The sequence below is a fragment of the Gracilinanus agilis genome, chromosome 4, assembly GCF_016433145.1.
Source record: "Gracilinanus agilis isolate LMUSP501 chromosome 4, AgileGrace, whole genome shotgun sequence".
Classification (NCBI taxonomy): domain Eukaryota; kingdom Metazoa; phylum Chordata; class Mammalia; order Didelphimorphia; family Didelphidae; genus Gracilinanus; species Gracilinanus agilis.
The window spans coordinates 480,807,392-480,825,565 of NC_058133.1; the positions used below are offsets into that span (position 1 = coordinate 480,807,392).

At 38.8% G+C, this 18,174-nt stretch overlaps 1 protein-coding gene across 1 annotated transcript; it reads left to right on the forward strand.

Moving 5' to 3' along the window:
* Positions 1–14,434: 14,434 nt before the first annotated feature.
* LOC123243764 (C-C motif chemokine 4 homolog) lies at positions 14,435–16,925 on the forward strand. The gene is made up of 3 exons (XM_044671840.1): positions 14,435–14,507; positions 15,432–15,546; positions 16,595–16,925. The coding sequence occupies exons 1-3, from the start codon at positions 14,435–14,437 to the stop codon at positions 16,728–16,730; spliced, it is 324 nt and encodes a 107-aa protein (XP_044527775.1). The 3' UTR covers positions 16,731–16,925.
* The last annotated feature ends 1,249 nt before the right edge of the window (positions 16,926–18,174 follow it).

The window sequence follows — 18,174 nt, forward strand, 5'->3', positions numbered from 1 at the left end:
GATATGATTCAATTTAGCAAATATGGTGAGAATCATATTGTTTCTAGAATCAGAAGTCCCAAGTTCAAATCCTATCCTATCTGCTATGATTAATATAATCTTGAGAGACTGATTTTTGGTGTAAGAATATAAGTTTATTGATTATATCAGATTTATTAGTTAAATCAGCATCATAACCACTAAAGTAATATAGGGCCCGATGGCTCTCTCACAGCAGAGAAGACCCAAGCTGGGTAGGCAATTTAATAAACAGGTTTTGAGGAGCTCATTACTCAGTCCTTCCCTTGAACATCCTAAGACATCTTTAGTTGGTGATAATTAATTAAGAGGTGGACCATCAAACTCTCAGATCTTACCATCCCTACATCATGAGGAACACCTACATAGGAATAGGACCCTTAACCCTTTACTTATAAATCAAATTCTGTTAAAAAGGAAGACATTCTTGGGGATTCCTAAGGACAAAGAAAATGCAAAAAGGAGCAGACTGGATGGTATTTCTCACCCAGATCCCAGAAACAGGAATACATTGTAATTCTCCTTAATATATAGGAATTAATATAGAATATGAAAAATAAGTTCTTGCATGTCTCTAATACTGTGACCCAAAACATTCCCCCCCCATGGGCTTTAGTTTTTTCAACTATAAAATGAATGTATTTGGGCTAGATGGACTGTGAAGATGCTTTCAGTCATAGATATTTCGTTCTGTTTAATATTTATTAGACAAGGTTTTGTGCTTGGTGCTAGATGTGTTAAAAGGAGTGAATTATGCAGCCTCTGCTGTTAAAAACTTTATAGTTAGAGGACAAGATAAGATATGCACACAGATGATTTTTATATTACATGGAATGGGAGAAGTTCATTGAGAGTAGTGCAAAATTCTGACAGTTCAGAAGATGGAGCTTAGTTTTGGCTGGAACTAATCAAGATGGCTTCACAGAAGATGTGACCTTTGAGTTAGGCATTGAAGGGTAGGTAGAATTTAAACAGTCAGCTAGGTGGCACAATGGATAGAGTACTGGGCCTGGAATCAGGGAGACTCATCTTCCTGGGTTCAAATCTGGCTTCAGACACTCACTAACTGTGTGACTCTGGGAAAGTCACTTAACACTCATTTGTGGAATAAACTGGAGAAGAAAATGGCAAATCAGTATCTTTGCCAAGAAAACTCAAAATGGGGTCACGAAGAGTTGGTCACAACTGAAAAGTGGCTTAAGAGGCTCAACATGATTTAAACAGGCCAAAGTGATGTGGGAAGGACACCTAGATTGAAGCAATATTGTTAAAAAGACAAGAAGGCAGGAAAGCATTGACACATTCCTGGAGAAGAGTGAATAGACTTGTCTGACAGAAAAGTGAAGTATGTGGAGAATATTGAGAAATAAGAGTGGAAAGGGAGGTAGAGGCCAGGCATTAAAAGTCTTGAATACCAGGTAAAGGAGTTTGGATTTTATTGGCTTCCTATTGGAATTAGGAAACATTGAAAGTATATCTGGAAATAGCATCTATGTAGAATGGCATGTACATATCGAGGAGAGAGGTTGGTGATTGAGGCTTGAAAACCAGTTATGAGACAATAGCTAAATTGTTGGGATATAATGAAGGAAAAATCAAAGATAATTCCAGGGTTGTTTGACTGAGAAAACAATGGGACAATTTACAAAAATATTGATGGTAGGGAGTAGAGAAAGGTTTGGGGAGAAGATGATTGGGGTGTTTTTAATGATGGTAATTGGGAAGTGCCAGTGGGCTCTTTGTGTGAGGATAACTGGGAGAAAGCTGAAAATAAGAATAGCTGGAGGTTCACAAAAGAGCAAGAGATTTGAGCAGAATTGGAGGGGAACATGATATATCTCCCCTAGTAGACTCTTTGAAATTAAGGACATGGCATTGTAACTTAATAATGTTTGCTGCATTCTTGAGTATGAGCATACTGGCAAAGGAGAAGACGACCTCAAAAAATCATCATTTTACAGGGTAACAAACTGAGTTCCAAGAATTTATAGTCACTGAATTTGCAGCAAAGATGACATTGGATCATGGGTGTCCCAATTCCTAGTCCATTGAATGAGTTAAGGTTGGGAGTAGGGGTGGAGGGCTAAGGGTGGAGATGCATTTATCTGGCTCTTGGCCATGTGGAAACTCCATTATCCTTACTTAGCTATTGTAGGGAAGTCCCTTTCATGAACTCCAGCTGTATTGGCTTCCTTTACCCTTCCCTTGAAATGGAAAGTCAGTTATACATTGCTAGTCTCCTTCCCCAAAGCAGTTTTTTTTTCTTGCCTTGGGATTAGGTGAGTTCAGTATTTAACAAATAGGCTCTGGATCCACTGTTTCAGGATCAGGCAGGTTGTTTCTGCCCCTTAGGAACCTTGAGTACCCTGAGGGGTTTCAACTTGTACAACTCTTGCACAATTCAAAGATGCACCAGCAAAATAGATGTATTGCCTTCTCTATACTCCCCAAAGTAATATGCACTATTTCTCCCATCTTATTCCCCACTAAAAACACAGTGTATATCAAGTGTAGAGCTATGCCTGCAGCAGGGACATTTGGGTATTCCCCCATGGAACCCAGGAGAGAAGGATAGAGAAAACTTTCATTTAGCGATATTTGACCCAGGGATAGGAGAAGGTGAAGTGCCAGCCAACCACCCTGATCACATGAGGCTGTTTCTTGTCCCTTACCAAGGGGACATTTGAACTTTCAAGTGCTTATAGGAGTAATCAGTAGGTGGTCACTTTTGCTGATGATAATTATTAGAATGTAAACCCCTTTGGAATAGACACTTTCATTCTTTGTGTACATATATCTATATCTATATCTATAGATCTCCAGTGCAAGGCACATGCTGTATAACCCTTTGTTGTTAGATTGGTAATGAAATCTTGTGAAATCTCATCAATTTCTGCTTCCCATCATTCCTGTCAGTTTCCTGAAAAAAAGTACTGAGATGAATAAGAAGAGGATAAGAATGGTAAATAGAGAGTAGTCTAACTTTACTGTTGTTAACCATGTGAAAGAGAGCAATAGAAAAAGGAAAATACAGGCTGGAATTAGATAGTGTGTTATGATTAAAAATGATGAAGGCAGATATTAAAAGGGAAAATAGTATTTTAATAAAAGTCATTGCTGATAGAGATAAATCAACCACACGCCTGTAAGAAATCTCTGGCACCTCCGCCATTTTCTTCCATACCTTCCCTACTCCTCTCTCTCCCCTGGGAGCCCGCTCAGGTAACCAAGAGGCCATCTCCTGGCCACCCTCCAAATTTAAGCTGCCCCATATGTTATGGGGACGTCAGAAGTCCCCACGTCCAAAAACTGGAAACCCATTGGATCACGGGGAATGTAGTCTCAAAGTCCCCATGTGTCCACAGGAAGTTTGTAAGATACTTTTATTTATTTATTTATTTATTTATTTATTTATTTTTAAACCCTTACCTTCTGTCTTAGAGTCAATACTGTGTATTGGTTCCAAGGTAGAAGAGTGGTAAGGGTAGGCAATGGGGGTCAAGTGACTTGCCCAGGGTCACACAGCTGGGAAGTGTCTGAGGCCAGATTTGAACCTAGTGTTAGGGTTCAAAATGGGTGGCAACCAGAGGAACACACGAGACAATGCAATCAAAGCAGGAGAAAGCTTTATAGCCAGTGTGCACTGGGGGAACTCAGCAAGAGAATCCCAAGTGGTGTATTCAAAGGAGGGAATATACATGTTTCTAGGATATAGGTGCCTTTGTCTTAGGGTTAGCTAATAGCTAGACAGCGGGAGTAGGGATGTTTCCAGGTGCCACAGGATATGATTCTTAATCTTCAAGGCTGTTCCGTCTAGGGGAGGAGTTGTGGCCCTGGGACTGTCAGCCAGAGATAACTGCCCTGCTTGAGCTGGGCATGCCGTTATCCAAAAAACCCCTGCTTAATGGAGCATGATGCTGCCAAGCTGTTTGTTATGAGTTTAAGCTTTTTGGCTATAATATTTCTATAAGCTTTTTGGTTAAAACACTAGGACCTCCTGTCTCTAGGCCTGGTTCTCAATCCACTGAGCTACCCAGCTGCCCCCTTGTAAGATACTTTTAAATGGCACCTCCCTGAATTCCAAACACAGAAGTGAAGGGTCTTCAGTGGGCCCTAGTAAGAGGTTAAACTTGATTCCTTCCAGTGATGGGCAAACTATGGCCCGCAGGCGGGCCCCCTGAAATGTTCTATCCAGCCTCATGACATTATTCCTAATCTGATGAATACAATGAGTAGGATACAATACAATAAAACTTCAAAAGATTGCCTTAGAAACAGACTGACAGATGAGCATTTCCTTTCCTTTGGCCCCTCTTTAAAAAGTTGCCCATCGCTGCCTAGGCAATAGGGAGACTGAATGTTTCTGAATAGAAGAATGGCAGACAAGAGCAGACATGTAATGAAGAGATTACTTCAACAAGAACATTCAGGAGAAATGGATGTACTTACTTGAGGCAGGAAGGCCAAGTCAAAATCTGTCCAATGATTAAGGTGAAAGAGAGAGAAGGCCCCCAAACCAGAGATATTATAATGGCAATGGAAGTGGAAAAGAAGAGATTGGTACATGAAAAATTGTAGAGATGGAATCAAAAGCAGAAATGAATGGGTTGTGTGTGTGAAAGAGAGAGAGACAGACTTACAGAGGGACAGAGAAAGAGATGGAAAGACAAACAGATAGACACAGAGGCAGACAGAGAGGAAGATAGATGGAGAGAGGGATGAAGGAGAGAGAAAGGAGAAAAAGGGAGACAGAGAGAAATGAAGAGAGAGAGAGAGAGAGAGAGAGAGAGAGAGAGAGAGAGAGAGAGAGAAAGAGAGAGAGAGAGAGAGATTTTTTTTTTTTTTTTTTACTATGGACATTGCTTTAATGGCAAACTTTAATGGAATCATTTAAAAAAATCACTATTAGGATCATTCCTGGGAAGAGAACACCCATCTTTCCTCCTCAGGCTATGGACAGAGTCATTCATGGCCCTAACATCCTGAGGTCAGTGGGGAAATGAGGACTAGGGTAATGAATGTGAGTAACTAAGAGATTAGTGAAGTTATCAAAAAAAAAGTGTTAAGGGGAGAAACTAGGTGACTCTGTGTACAGAGAGCTATGCCTACATATGGGAGGCCCCAAATTCAAATGTGGCTCAGACACTTCCTGTCTGTATGATCCTGGGCAAGTTACAACTCCCATTGCTTCACCTTTACCACTCTTCTGTCTTGGCATATAGTCTTGATTCTTAAATGGAAGGTAAGGAGTTTTTAAAATAGGGTTAAGGGAGGCACAGGATTTGAGGGGCAAAGATGAATTTGTCTTGAGGCATCTTCAATTTGAGACATTGATTTTATATGCCATTGGAGTTTAGAGAATAGAAAAATGTCTGTTCAGTAGAATGCTTAAGAGAAGTTGAATGGAGAGGCTGGTCATGAAGTAGAGATTGAATGACCTGTAGGATTTGAATAAGTGGGGAGAAAAAGGAAGGCATCTCTCTTAGGTCGAAAGAACTTCATGAGGAAAGACCTAAAGATATGAATGTGTGAATGTATGTATGCACATGTGCCTAGGGGACTATGGAGAAAAGATTTTTAGTATATATTAAATTTATCTGTAAATAATACTGTAATAACGACACTGTAAATTTATCCCAGTTTATAATCTTCTCTCTCTCCACCCTATCATCCACGCATGATCCAAGTCTTCTTAGAGAGACATTGAAACATTGCAGATAGAGTATATAATGTAGTATAAGGAAGACCTAGTATGCCTAGGGACAAATCTTGGCTTTTGATGTTTGCTGGGCATGCAACTCTGGGAAAGTCTCTTCACTTGTCCATCTTGTTTTCTCTTCTGAAAAATGGGCATGCTAGTAAAAATATCTACCTCACATGGTTGTGACTCAATGAGCTCAATGCATTAAAAAAGTGCTTGGTATATCTTGAAGCAACATTATAAATATGAACTGTTATGATTATTTCCCTGCAAGGGGAAAAGAGAGTTTGTCACTGATTTCCCCTCATTGTCCCTGGCATCAAGCAAGACTAAGCTCAGTAAAAGGGCTGAGTAGGAGAAGCCTTCTGTCCTTAAAAGGCTTGACTGCTCTGCCATAAAAGTTGTTACTCTGATCTTGTTGTTCTTCTTTCTTCCTTTTTTTGAGAAATATATATTTTTTAATTTCAAAGAAAGCCAGGTCTTTCCGAATAGTTCAGCGAGCTATGGTCAGCTTTGCTATCATCCCTTACCCTACCTCCCTGCCCCCAAGCCTTATGATTTCAGTACCAACATGAAAGTCATGCTGAGTTCCAAACCACAGCTTCCTAATTTCATTTCTTGGAAAACTTCCCTGAATCTTGCAGGTGCTCAGTTGATTTAGGAATTTCCTTACTATTCTTTTCCAAAAGATGTCCTCAATGATTTTCCACACCCTTCAGAGCACTTTCTTTTATCCCCATGAAAGAGGTGACAACATGGTCTCTAAAGATGCTCTTCCCCTGATCCTTATTGTTTCAGCTTTTAGCTGTCTGGTCCATGCCTCCAGCAATGTTTCTTCAGTCCTTTTCTCTTCTCCTCTAAGGGTGGCATGGGATATATTCCTAGAACGGGAATAGACTTTAGATATCAAGTCCTTTTGTTGTACAGCTGGAGAAACTAAGGCAGAGAGAAAAGAAGGAGGAGGCAAGAAAGAGACAGAGAGACAGAGACAGAGACAGAGAGACAGAGAGGAAGAGAGAGAGATGACTTGCCCAAGATTATATAATACTAATTGAGACAGCTGTAATCCAGGTCTCTTAACTCTCAACCCAGGGCTTTTTACATCTCAGTTTTCTTGTTCCTTGGAAATGGGAAAGGTAGGAGGCAGGAAATAGTGTGGCCCTCCTGATAGTGGGAGGTGGTGGGCATGCAATCCAGCAAGACATTGATCTAGGATTTTTGTGATAGGCACTGAAGATCTAAGCCCCTTTTCTTATATTAGGAACTTGAGGATCATTTTTTCTAAGGGAATTCTTCTTCCTTTTAATTATCACTTTATTGAGAGACCTTAGAGAAGTTTAAGGTCTCCTAGGCACTCTACAGCCAGGGATCTCCTGGTCACGTATTGGCTATAGTAAAACCTTGATATGCCCCCTATGGTACCATTCCAGGCTACTCAGGTCCTGATCCTTAAACACTCTATGGGTAGGGTGGCTGATGGTTTCTGTAGCTGGCCCTGAAGTTCTGTTCAGGCAGTCCCCAAGCAGAGCCAAACCCAAGAGATATCACCCCAATATATCCAGTGAGATGAGATAACTTTTAGGCCAGAGGCAAAGTCCAAACCGTCCTCTGAGTTTTCCCTATAACAGATGATCAGCCCACCTGCTCTTTTTTCTTCCTTTCATACTATCTCATCAAAGGCTAGTTTTTCCTGCCCCCAGAAGGCTGTGATGGGTGTTTCTTTCCCCAGTCATGGTTCCACACCAATGGGGATCCTATAGTTCCCTCCACCTGAAATGAAACTGTACATGAATGAGGGACAGCCAGGAGATTCTTAGGGAATAGATGAGGATTTTGAGTTGCTTAGCAGAGGAAGGCAGTAGAGGGTGATCTTGATTTAAAAATGGTTCCTTCCATCCTGGACTCATTTGGAGCATGGATTGAACTCAGCACTGAACCAGGAAAAAAAGGATGCTAGTTCCTTGCTCTGAGTAGTTTACATAAAGGATTATCTGGGCAAAGAGGGACAGGACAATGTATACCAAGTTCTATGGGACATCAGGGTGCATTTGTTCTCTTCATAGCCTCTTTTGGGTGGTCAAGATTGTGAAAACCTCATATTTAAAATCTAGACGAGGCTCATTTATTATTTGTGTGGTCTAGGATAAGTAACAACACTTCTGTGGGCTTCCTCCTGCAAAAAGAGAAGATTGGACTAAGTCCCCTTCCAGTTCTGAATCAATGATTGCATACAGTTAATACAGTGATTGGGTCAGAAAAGAACAGTGTGAAATGCACTTTTTTTCCATCATGGTGTCCCTCTATCATGTGGGGTACCATTCTGTAATACAGGTGTGAGTTGGAGTTCAAAGGGGAAGCATAGAAAGGAAAGAAAATATGAAGGGCTGCTTGAGGAAGACAAAGTTTTATTGAATCCAGGGGAATTTCTTCTCTCCACATCAGAGATTTATTCTCAGTGGAGAATCAGGAATCAGGAATTAGAATTAAAAATCAGGGCTCAGTGCTCATAGGTTTATCTCCCCAGACACCAATCCTTAGCTTTCTTCTCTGCCTCTACTCACAGTGAAGGAGTAGGAGAAACTGTGAAGTTTGAGGACAAATGGCTTAAGGATTTCTTAATCAAAAACAAAGACTCAGGAGACTCTTGGATCCCCTTTAACCTCAACATGAGTGCCACTTTCTACAGGCAGGTGATCCTGTACCTTCCTTGCTAGTGCCCTCTCTGTCACTGGATTGTCCTTCAGACTTAGAGCACCACCATTCATTGTATTATGTCTGCTGGTGATTTTGGTCATCTTTCTGGTGATATATCCATGTGGATATCTTTATTTCTTGTAATTTTCTGTTAAGTGCCACTTATCCTCTGGGAGATGTAATTAAATCATTATTGATTGCTACACAAGGCACACACATTTATTCATATTTTGCATTATATGTACAACTATATTAATAAATAAGACCTTTCTTCTACTGTTAGAATTTTTTCTTTATTTTGGAACTTTTTTATCTCTTTCTCCATGGAATCTGTTAGTATTCATATGCAGAAACTCGAAGGTGATAAGTATGCTTTTTGATCCTATCTGCAAAGAACACCCAGGGCCATCCTTCTGGCAAGGAATCCTGTCCAGGCAATTCAGGGGCAAAACTTTCTTGAAAGAGGTAATGCCCATATGGATTAGCTATCATGCTCTATACCAGTGATTCCCAAAGCGGGTGCCACCTCCCCTTGGTGGGTGCTGCAGCAATCCAGGGGAGGCGGGGTTGGCCACAGGTGCATTTTTCTTTCCTATTAATTGCTATTAAAATTTAAAAAAATTAATTTCCAGGGGTGGTAAGTAATATTTTTTTCTGGAAAGGGGGCGGTAGACCAAAAAAGTTTGGGAACCACTGTTCTATACCAACATACTTTTCATTACTTTGGTGTGCATTTTGCTTTGATCATTGAAATGAGACAATAAGGTTTCCTTTAATTTATCCAATTCTAACTTTTTGAATAGGGGTACTCCTGGCTTCAAATATGGGAAATTTGAATTTAATGACTTGCCCTTGGTCACACAACTAGCAAGTGTCTTGTCTGAGGCCAGATTTGAACTCAGGTCTTATATGGAATCAAGAAGAGCTGAGCTCAAATCTGGCCTCAGACACGACACTTGCTAGTTGTGTGACCAAGGGCAAGTCATTAAATTCTGCTCGTCTCTGTTTTCTTATATGTAAAATGAGCTGGAGAAGGAAATGAAAAATCATGACAATATCTTCACCAAGAAACACTAAAGGAGGTCACAAAGCCTTGGACGTACCGAAAATGATTGAACAACAAAAAGGCTGATCACAACTAAACAGGGATACACTCCAGTCCCATATCTGTGTCTATCTCATCCAGTTACCAGGCTCACAGATCCCAAGCACTAGATATGGAAACAGAAGGAAAGGACAATATTTTGCTCTCTACCAATCACCCTCCTATGGACACCAAAAAGAAGAGCTTATCTCAAACATCAAATATGGGACTTTTTCTGTACAAAAGGGAAAGCCTGGAAGGAGACATCTCATCAACACTCCAATTTAGACTTAGATTTCTAAGACTATATCACCTCCATTCTGCTTCCAGCTTAGCATGGTATAGTGGATGGATGAGCAGATAGATGGATAGATGGTAGATAAATAGATTGGTAGATAGAATAGCTAGATAGATGATAAATATAGAAGCTGATGACAGAGCAATTGATTAATGTGTGACTCACCTTCAAAAGCTGGGGAAAGTGACAAGGAATTAGGATCCTTGATTTAATGCTGCAAAAACTTAGAGGTCATCCAAGTCCAGTTCTTATTTTACAGATGAGGAAACTAAGGCCAATATAAGTCAAGAAATTTGCTTAAGGTCATATAGGTATTAAATGACAGAGACAGAATTTTCTATTCTTGATTTTGACCAAAAATGAGAAACTAGTTGCTAGGATAGAAATAACAGTAGTTTTAGAGATTAAAAAAAATCACTAAATCATAGTATGTGTTAAAGAAGAGAAGGAATTCCAGGCAAATCAGTCAAATCTTATATGCTGCTTAGATTTTGTGAGAACATATATCAAAGTGTTAAAAGAAAAGATAGGTAGGATCTAAGAGCCTAATATTTTATATAAGTCAGCCCACAAGGGATGATAGTAAGCACTTAAGAAAGAAATACTAAAGACATGAGTGGAAATGATTCCTCTGAGGAAGAAAAATGGGAGCTGCCTAGAGAAAGATGTGGCTCCAGAGAGGAATCATGAACAGACTTTCAAAGAGATATGTAGAGAAGATGAAAGCAAAGGCAAAAAGGCAAGTTACTGAAGACAAATACAGTGAAAAAGTAGTGTTAGGTATGATAAACATCAGAAAGATCTAAGGCTGATAAAAATGCTGAGAACAACATAAAACCTATAGATTGAAGACGTTTTAAAAGCTATATTGGGGGTAAGTGGAGCTCCAATGTAGGGGCAGGATAAATGACTGGAGACACAGATAATAACATAATAATAGATGACATTGAGAAGGATGAACTATTCATCTTAATTATGATTTAAGTTTTCTTTTCCAAGTATGTTGATCCTAGAAATAGAAAGAATAGAAAAAAATTGTTAGCAGGGTTGGAAATCTAAGACTAATGACAGGACAGTTAAATAGCAGTATTAATGTGCCTTTGGTGAGTGTCAGAAGAATTATATCCTTAGTTATTAAGCAACTAGTAAATATGATGACTGGGTTGCTATTTATGATCTTTAAAAAAAAAATCTTATAACATGGGAGAGTTGCTACAAGACAATGAAAGAACAAATGGTCTCATTTTCATGAAAAAAGGAAAAGGATAGTTTGCTGACTGTAAGTCAGTGAGTTTAACTTCGTCATTTCTGGCAAATTTTTGTAATTCATTATTAAATAAAAAAGGTTAGGGAGCACTTCAAAATGGTGGACTATAAACCAGTGATCATCTCTTATGGATTCATCGAGAGAACATCATTTCAGAAAAAAAAATTCATTTCCATTTTTCATGGGGTAGTCAGATTATTAAATTAGGGGAATGCTATATAAATTATATATGAAGATTTAAGTAAATCACCTGTTGGAATATTTCAATTCATTCTTGCCAACAATGTGGTGAAATGTCAGAATTGATTATAAATAATAGCCATCAGTTTACAAAGTATTTTCCAAGTTATCTCATTTGATCCTCACAACAACTCTGTGAGATAGAAACTATAATTACTTCCATTTTACATCTGAGGAAACTTGAGGTTGAGTTCTCTCACTCCATTTTTGCTGATAATACAGTGATGTTGGTTAGATTTTATTATTGTTGTTGCTATTAAAAGCAATTCTGCAAAGAATTTTTCAAGCGCTATCTCATTTGCTTTTCATAATAACCCCAAGAAATAGGTGTTATTATCATCCCCATTTCAGTGATGATGAAGCTGAAAATGAGAGATTTTCTCAGTTATATAACTAGTAATAAATGAGATTTCAACCTAGTCTTTTAGACAACAAATCCATTTTTTTTTTTTTTGCACCAGGACATGAATCCTGTCATTATGTAGCTTACATTCTGGGAAAGAACTATAGAACCTTAAAGTCAGAAGGGACTTTAGAGATCATCTAGTCCAGCCATCATGCTAATGCAAGAATCCCATATCTAAGTTTCTGTGTGATGTCTGTATATGAAATCCATTTCTATTCGTTGAGCAATAGCTTCTACTTGTAATGATTCTTCTTGTTTTCAGTCTTTATAAATATAGCACACTGGCTTTGAAGTAAAAAAAGAAAAAAACAGAGTTCAAATCCTGCTTCAGGCATTTACTAACAGGGTGAACATGAGTCTTTTACTCACTCTCTAACTTTAGTTTCCTCATCTATTAAATAAAAAAGAAGCCAGACTAGGAATTCCTTAAGGTCCTTCTAGCTCCAAATCTATGAGGCTATGACCTGCATTAAGGAAAAAGATAAAGTATTGCTATTTAGCCATTTATCTTGAATCTGAAATAAGGTTACAAAACTTATTCTGTAGCCCCGTGTACTTTCATATAATTGCTTTGAGATGAAATTCAGAAGATCTAGAACTAAGTGGGAATTTAGAGATCACCTAGTCCAATCTCTTCAGTTTACAAAACAACCACCACCACCACCATCACTACCACCACCACCACCACCACTACCATTAAGCTCCAGAGAAGGGAAATGATTTACCCCAGGTCATACTGTTTCTAGGAGTAGGAGATTCCAGATTTTAAACCAGCTCTTCATGAACCTAAGTAGACTCCTCTTTATCTATCACACAACATGACACTCAAAATAAAGATGACAAGATATCTGCCTAATGATGCTACTAAAAGATGTTACCATAAGTGTTTCAACTGGAAGAAATTCCCAGGTTTTATAAGGAATTTCTAATGACTACTGATGCATTTTAAATTGTACTGGTCTTTCAATGTTCAAAACTGCTTGCACAAAAATTGGTTCTCTCCCTTTTATTAAATGGTATTTGCAAAAAATACTATCCAAATTTTACCATACCCTATGGTACACATAAGAATAGAGTCATGGCCCCATGGCAACTAACCTGGAATATAGTTGAGAGTTTTCCCCATGGAATCCAGGATAAGAAAAAAATGACATGGGGTCTCTTCAACAGCTAGAGTTCCTAAATACTTAGAAATATGATCTGAGCTTTCACACGGTTCTATGAATAATTCATCAGCACTGAATACTGCTAACAGAATGATGATGATGAAAGTATGCTGCGACAATCATGAGCAGTATTTTTTTTCCATTCAGTGTGACTTGGAAATTGTCCTTTGAAAATTAGGAGGTATTTCACAATTAAAAAATTATGTATCGGGGGCAGCTGGGTAGCTCAGTGGAGTGAGAGTCAGGCCTAGAGATGGGAGGTCCTGGGTTCAAATCTGGCCTCAGACACTTCCCAGCTACGTGACCCTGGGCAGGTCACTTGACCCCCATTGCCCACCCTTACCACTCTTCCACCTATGAGACAATACACCGAAGTACAAGGGTTTAAAATAAAATTATGTATCCCTAAAACTATATCATGTCAAAGCTAGGAGGGACCTTAAAGCCTGGCTAGTTCAATCTCATTTTCCAGAGGAGGAAATTGTCCAGAGAAGGTCTATGGAAATGAATAATTTTCACTAAGTAAACTTCGTGAGTGGCAGAGCTAGATTTTAAATGAAGGTCTTCTGACTAGAAATTCAGTAGGTTTATTTTTTGTTTGTTTGTTTGTTTGTTTTTGTCTCTTGGGCACATGCACACAGAGATGCAAGTGGATGGAATAAGAAAAAAAAAAGACGAGCAAGTATTCAATTTCAAAGAAATGGAGGTGTTTTGAAGGAGAGGAGTATTAGACTGAGTTTGAAATCTGGATCATCAAAATGAGAGATTAATCTGGATCAATTTGGCCATCCTGAACATGCTGCTCTTATACTTATATTCTTAAACTACTCCCTCATGCCAAATGAATAAAGTCTATAATCAAGAAGCTGCCATTCAAGGACATTTATCATGTGGATTAAAGGCATGTTTCTTTATTGAGTCTTCTCTTAACTTTTCCTTGGAGGGAATCAGTCCAGGAAAGAAAAGGACATCTTCTTTCCATTGCCTCACTACCTTTCATTAACCTGGAAATCTAGCAAAACTATGAATTGCATAACCAGATTCCAGAGTCTAGCTGGGAAAAGGCTTCATCTCGGTCTTTAAAATCTGGCTGCTCTTTGTCTAAAAGAGGGAAAAAGAAGAGGGGAAAGACCCTTGAGTGTTGCCATTAATTTCTTAATATGCTTTCTTTCTTTTTTTGTGGGGTACAACTTCTTTTTTCCTTTTAAACATTTTTAGGGAAAGCCAGGTCCAGATCTTGTGGTTAGCCTTGGCATGGCTCTTCCCTCCATTGCCTTTTTGCCTCTGTAGCATCATGGAAATCATGCAGTTACAGGCCACAACTTCCCTTTCTCACTTCCTGGCAATCTCAGAGTTCAGCTGTGTGCTCAGCAGATTTGGGAATCTCCTCATCATTCTTTGCTCATGACGTCTTCAAGGGAGGGGGACCCTTCTCCCTCCTCATCCCTTTCTCTTTTTCAATAAAAGGGAGGAGAAGAGAGCCAGAGATTCAGAGAGGCCAAGAGAAACTTGAAAGCTGTTGAACCTAATCCAGAAGCCTACCTCCTTCCTGAAAGCACGATGAAGGCCTCCGGAGCTGTTCTGACCCTGGTTCTCATTGCTGCAGCCTTCTGGTGTGGAGATCAAGCCACTGGTAAGTGTCCTCAATCTTTTATTTCTTCCTATGCAAAGATGCATAGGATTTATTCTCTCAATTCTGTGTAGCTATCAAATAAGAGAAGTGAAAGGGACCTTAGTCTCATATAGTTCTGATTTTATATAAGGGGAAACTGAGGCCCAAGAGAAGAAATTACTTCTCTAAGGTCAAATATGGCTAGTTGGTGGTAGAGCTGGGCTATCGAATGGGATATGTTACTCCATATTTTTCATGTCTTTCTCAAGAACTGATTCCTCAATATGGTTCTTATATCAGCAACAGCACCTCTAATGATGGATGACTCACTTGTGGAGAAATTCTGCCTGTGTGGAAAAGACATTTTTGGAGCTGAACAGAATAGTTTCTTTGCCAAATTTTGCTTGGAGGCCCAGAACTTTAACTTGATAATGAACATAAAATTGCTTAAGATAACTGACCTTCTCTGCCCCACCAAGGGATGATGCTTATAGAAGACAGGAAGGTCACAGGGACATTTCCTCACCTGGTACCTGTTTGCTTATCGTTGCTAAAAGATAGATAACAGAGTTATTGAAGTTTAAAAATTTAATCCATCTTGCTTACTTTTGATGATTAACATCTCCTAATTACATTTGAGAATGGATTTTAGGTTGGAATGGGCTGTTATTCATATGATGTTTCCCCCTTTCATTGGTGACAAAACTGAGGAAAAGGTTTTAAATGACTTCTCATTGGTCATAAGACTATAAGCCATTATTCTCCCCTAGAGTATTCCTAATCTTGACCTCTATTTTGGGGGGCAGAGAAAGACTCTTAAAATTATAGATGAAGAAATTTTGTCTCCATTCCTTCCCTTCTTTTCCCTTCTCTTTCTTGAAATATAAGTTTGAAAAAACAAATGATAGAAACATCCTAAACTGTTATTTCTTGTGCTTCTTTCAGTGGGTTCTAACCCGCCAGTCATTTGCTGCTTTACCTTCACTAGTAAGAAGATTCCTCCAAAGCTGGTGGTGGGCTATGAGGCTACCACCAGCACCTGTGTCAGTGACGGTGTGATGTAAGTTACCCAGCCATTGCTTTTTTCCCCCCTTTACTACATTGGCCATTCTCTGTGGGGATAGGGGACTGGGGAAACAAAATCAGATTTCACAGATTTACTTTAGAAAATGGTAAGGTGCAGCTCAAATCTTTTTGTGGTCAAATATGAGAACTATTGTTCCTTGTCAGGGCTATTAACAATACTGATGAAAAGAAAAAGCTCCAAGAATAGCATCAGTTCTACTAATATTTTTCAATTGAGTTTGGGGGAGAATCAAAAAAACATAGACTTTAAGAATAGGATGGACTGTTAGAGACAAAATATCTAGTTCAACCCACTTATTAAAGAAAATGAAAAAAACAGCAAAGAGAAGTGATTGGTCACACAGTTAATTGGTGTTAAAGTTGGTTCTAGAATGCAGGACTCTTGACTCCCAGTACATTTGTCTTTCATAAAAGTCAGTCACATTTGTTCCCATATGAAAGTCAAGATCTGCTTTATATGGAGAGATTATGGATGAGCCATTTGTCCTGTCTTGGATTCAGTGCTTTCCTCTTATAAAATGGGCATAGATCTCTTAGATTCCTTACAAATTCTACCCTACCATATGAAGAGCTAAGGAGGGATGCACTTGACTTCAAATTCAAAACAAAAAAGCCCACATAGATTCTTGGGCCTGGGTTTATGCTAAATAGGGCAGAGTTACAGTATGCCACCAACATCCCAATCCAAAGTCAACCTAGAACTGGAAGCTGATGATAAAAAAAGCAGAGGTAGCTGGTGGAGAGAGGGCTCTTTCCACAAAGTCCAAGGGAATATAGGCTCTCTACTTGAATGGTTAGTAACCATTCTTTCTTAACTTGCTTGTGATCTTAACTGGTGTTTGAGTGGGCCATCTCAAGGATTAGGGCAACTTCTCCTAGATTGGGGGGAACAGGAGGTACTCTTGAGAATACTTCTCATTGGGTTTCCTCTAGAATCAGCGTAGGGAGAACAGGATTCGAGTAGAATAACAGATTTTGGGATAAATATACGAAGTCACTCACCAAATGCTCTTTTCCCATAGCCTTTCCACAAGACGAGGCTTGAAAATCTGTGCTAACCCAGAAGAGAAGTGGGTCCAAAATATTATGAAGCTATTAGATGACAAGAAAACCACGACTGAGTCCGGGATGACTACTGCCACTGCTGCTTCATTTTAAACCAGCCCACTTGGAGATCAAAGCTGGATAGAAGAATTATTTCTTTCTTTCCCACCTCCCAGAACTGCTCTCTGCAATACTTAATTATAATTTAAATATGTTTTGTCTCATTTAAATTATTGGTGTTTAGCTTTATATGTCACAAGAATTTGTACCTTATTTGTCATCATTATTATTATTTGTCACCTACTCTTGGACCAGCACTTCATTTCTGTACTTTAACTTTCTCATCTCTAAAATGGATGAGACTCCATTCCTATCTTCTCTCACAGTGAATATTCTGTGAGAACTGGTTTGAAAATCCATATGAAAGTTCTTTGAACCTTCTGTAGGAAACTCTTACCCAGAACCCAAGGTATTGATAATGAATGTTTTTATGGAAAACAATACTATACTATGACTATTGAATTACCACAGACAAATATATTTTTATTTATAAAACATGACAAATGTGTTTTCTTGTGTATATATGGGGAGGCTACAATTCTAAGGGGTGGGGTGGGGAGGATACTAAGGTGAGGATTAAAGGGGATGGCAGACTCCAAAGGAGGCAAAAAACTCATGTTTGTTATCCTACCTGGGATAGGTGAAAAAAATCTTCACTTTAATTCAAACAAACTTGGAGAATGATACTCTCTTGTAAGAAGCCATTCCCTATATAATATCTTGTGATCTTTTACTCTCTGCCCAAATCACCCCTTATCATGGATTAATATCTCTACTTTCTCCAATTGTTTTTCACAAGAGCCATCTCCCAATCTCTTCTATTCTCACTATGTCCTAGACTTGTTTCAACTTATCATTACCCTTTCATTAATGTTTAAATTTGTTAACAACTCCCCAGTTAGTACCCCAGTGAACTAGGAAGTTATGTAGGCTCACCAGAATGCTACTTGGGAATTTTGATATTCTAGTCAAAATCAAGGAGGTAAAGGAATAACTGCACATTCCCCAAACCCCGTATGTCCAAACAGCCAGAGTCCAAATTTATCTTCACATCCCACCTAATCATCCACCCAAACTATTTTCTTGATATGTATCCTATAGTCAGTCATACACCTAGTGCGCCCTTTACCTAAAGTTCCCAGCAAGAAAATACCTGGCCAGAGTTTGTTCCCAAACTCCTACAGACCATAGAAACAGTGAAACACAAGGAAATTAAGGCAATGACAAATTAGCACAGAATCACCCTACCAGAACTGTATTCTTAGTGATCCTATAACAGAAAGAACACCACGGGAACAAAATTTGGACCAGACTGATATTATTGTACCTTATTGGATGTAATCAACTACCATAACTATCTTCTTGATTGATGATGGGAATGAATAATATAATGTAACTATATACATTATATAATTAGTTAAAATATAATTAGCTATTATGCTTAGCTAGGAACTGATGTAATTGTACCTTATGCATGGCTGAAAAGAATAAGTTCAAA

Excerpts from the sequence above, each read along its gene's own strand:
- LOC123243764 (XM_044671840.1), top strand. The coding sequence starts at position 14,435 with ATGAAGGCCTCCGGAGCTGTTCTGACCCTGGTTCTCATTGCTGCAGCC. Across the intron at positions 14,508-15,431 it reads GTGTGGAGATCAAGCCACTG|TGGGTTCTAACCCGCCAGTC; the intron begins GTAAGTGTCCTC and ends TGCTTCTTTCAG. Across the intron at positions 15,547-16,594 it reads TGTGTCAGTGACGGTGTGAT|CCTTTCCACAAGACGAGGCT; the intron begins GTAAGTTACCCA and ends CTTTTCCCATAG.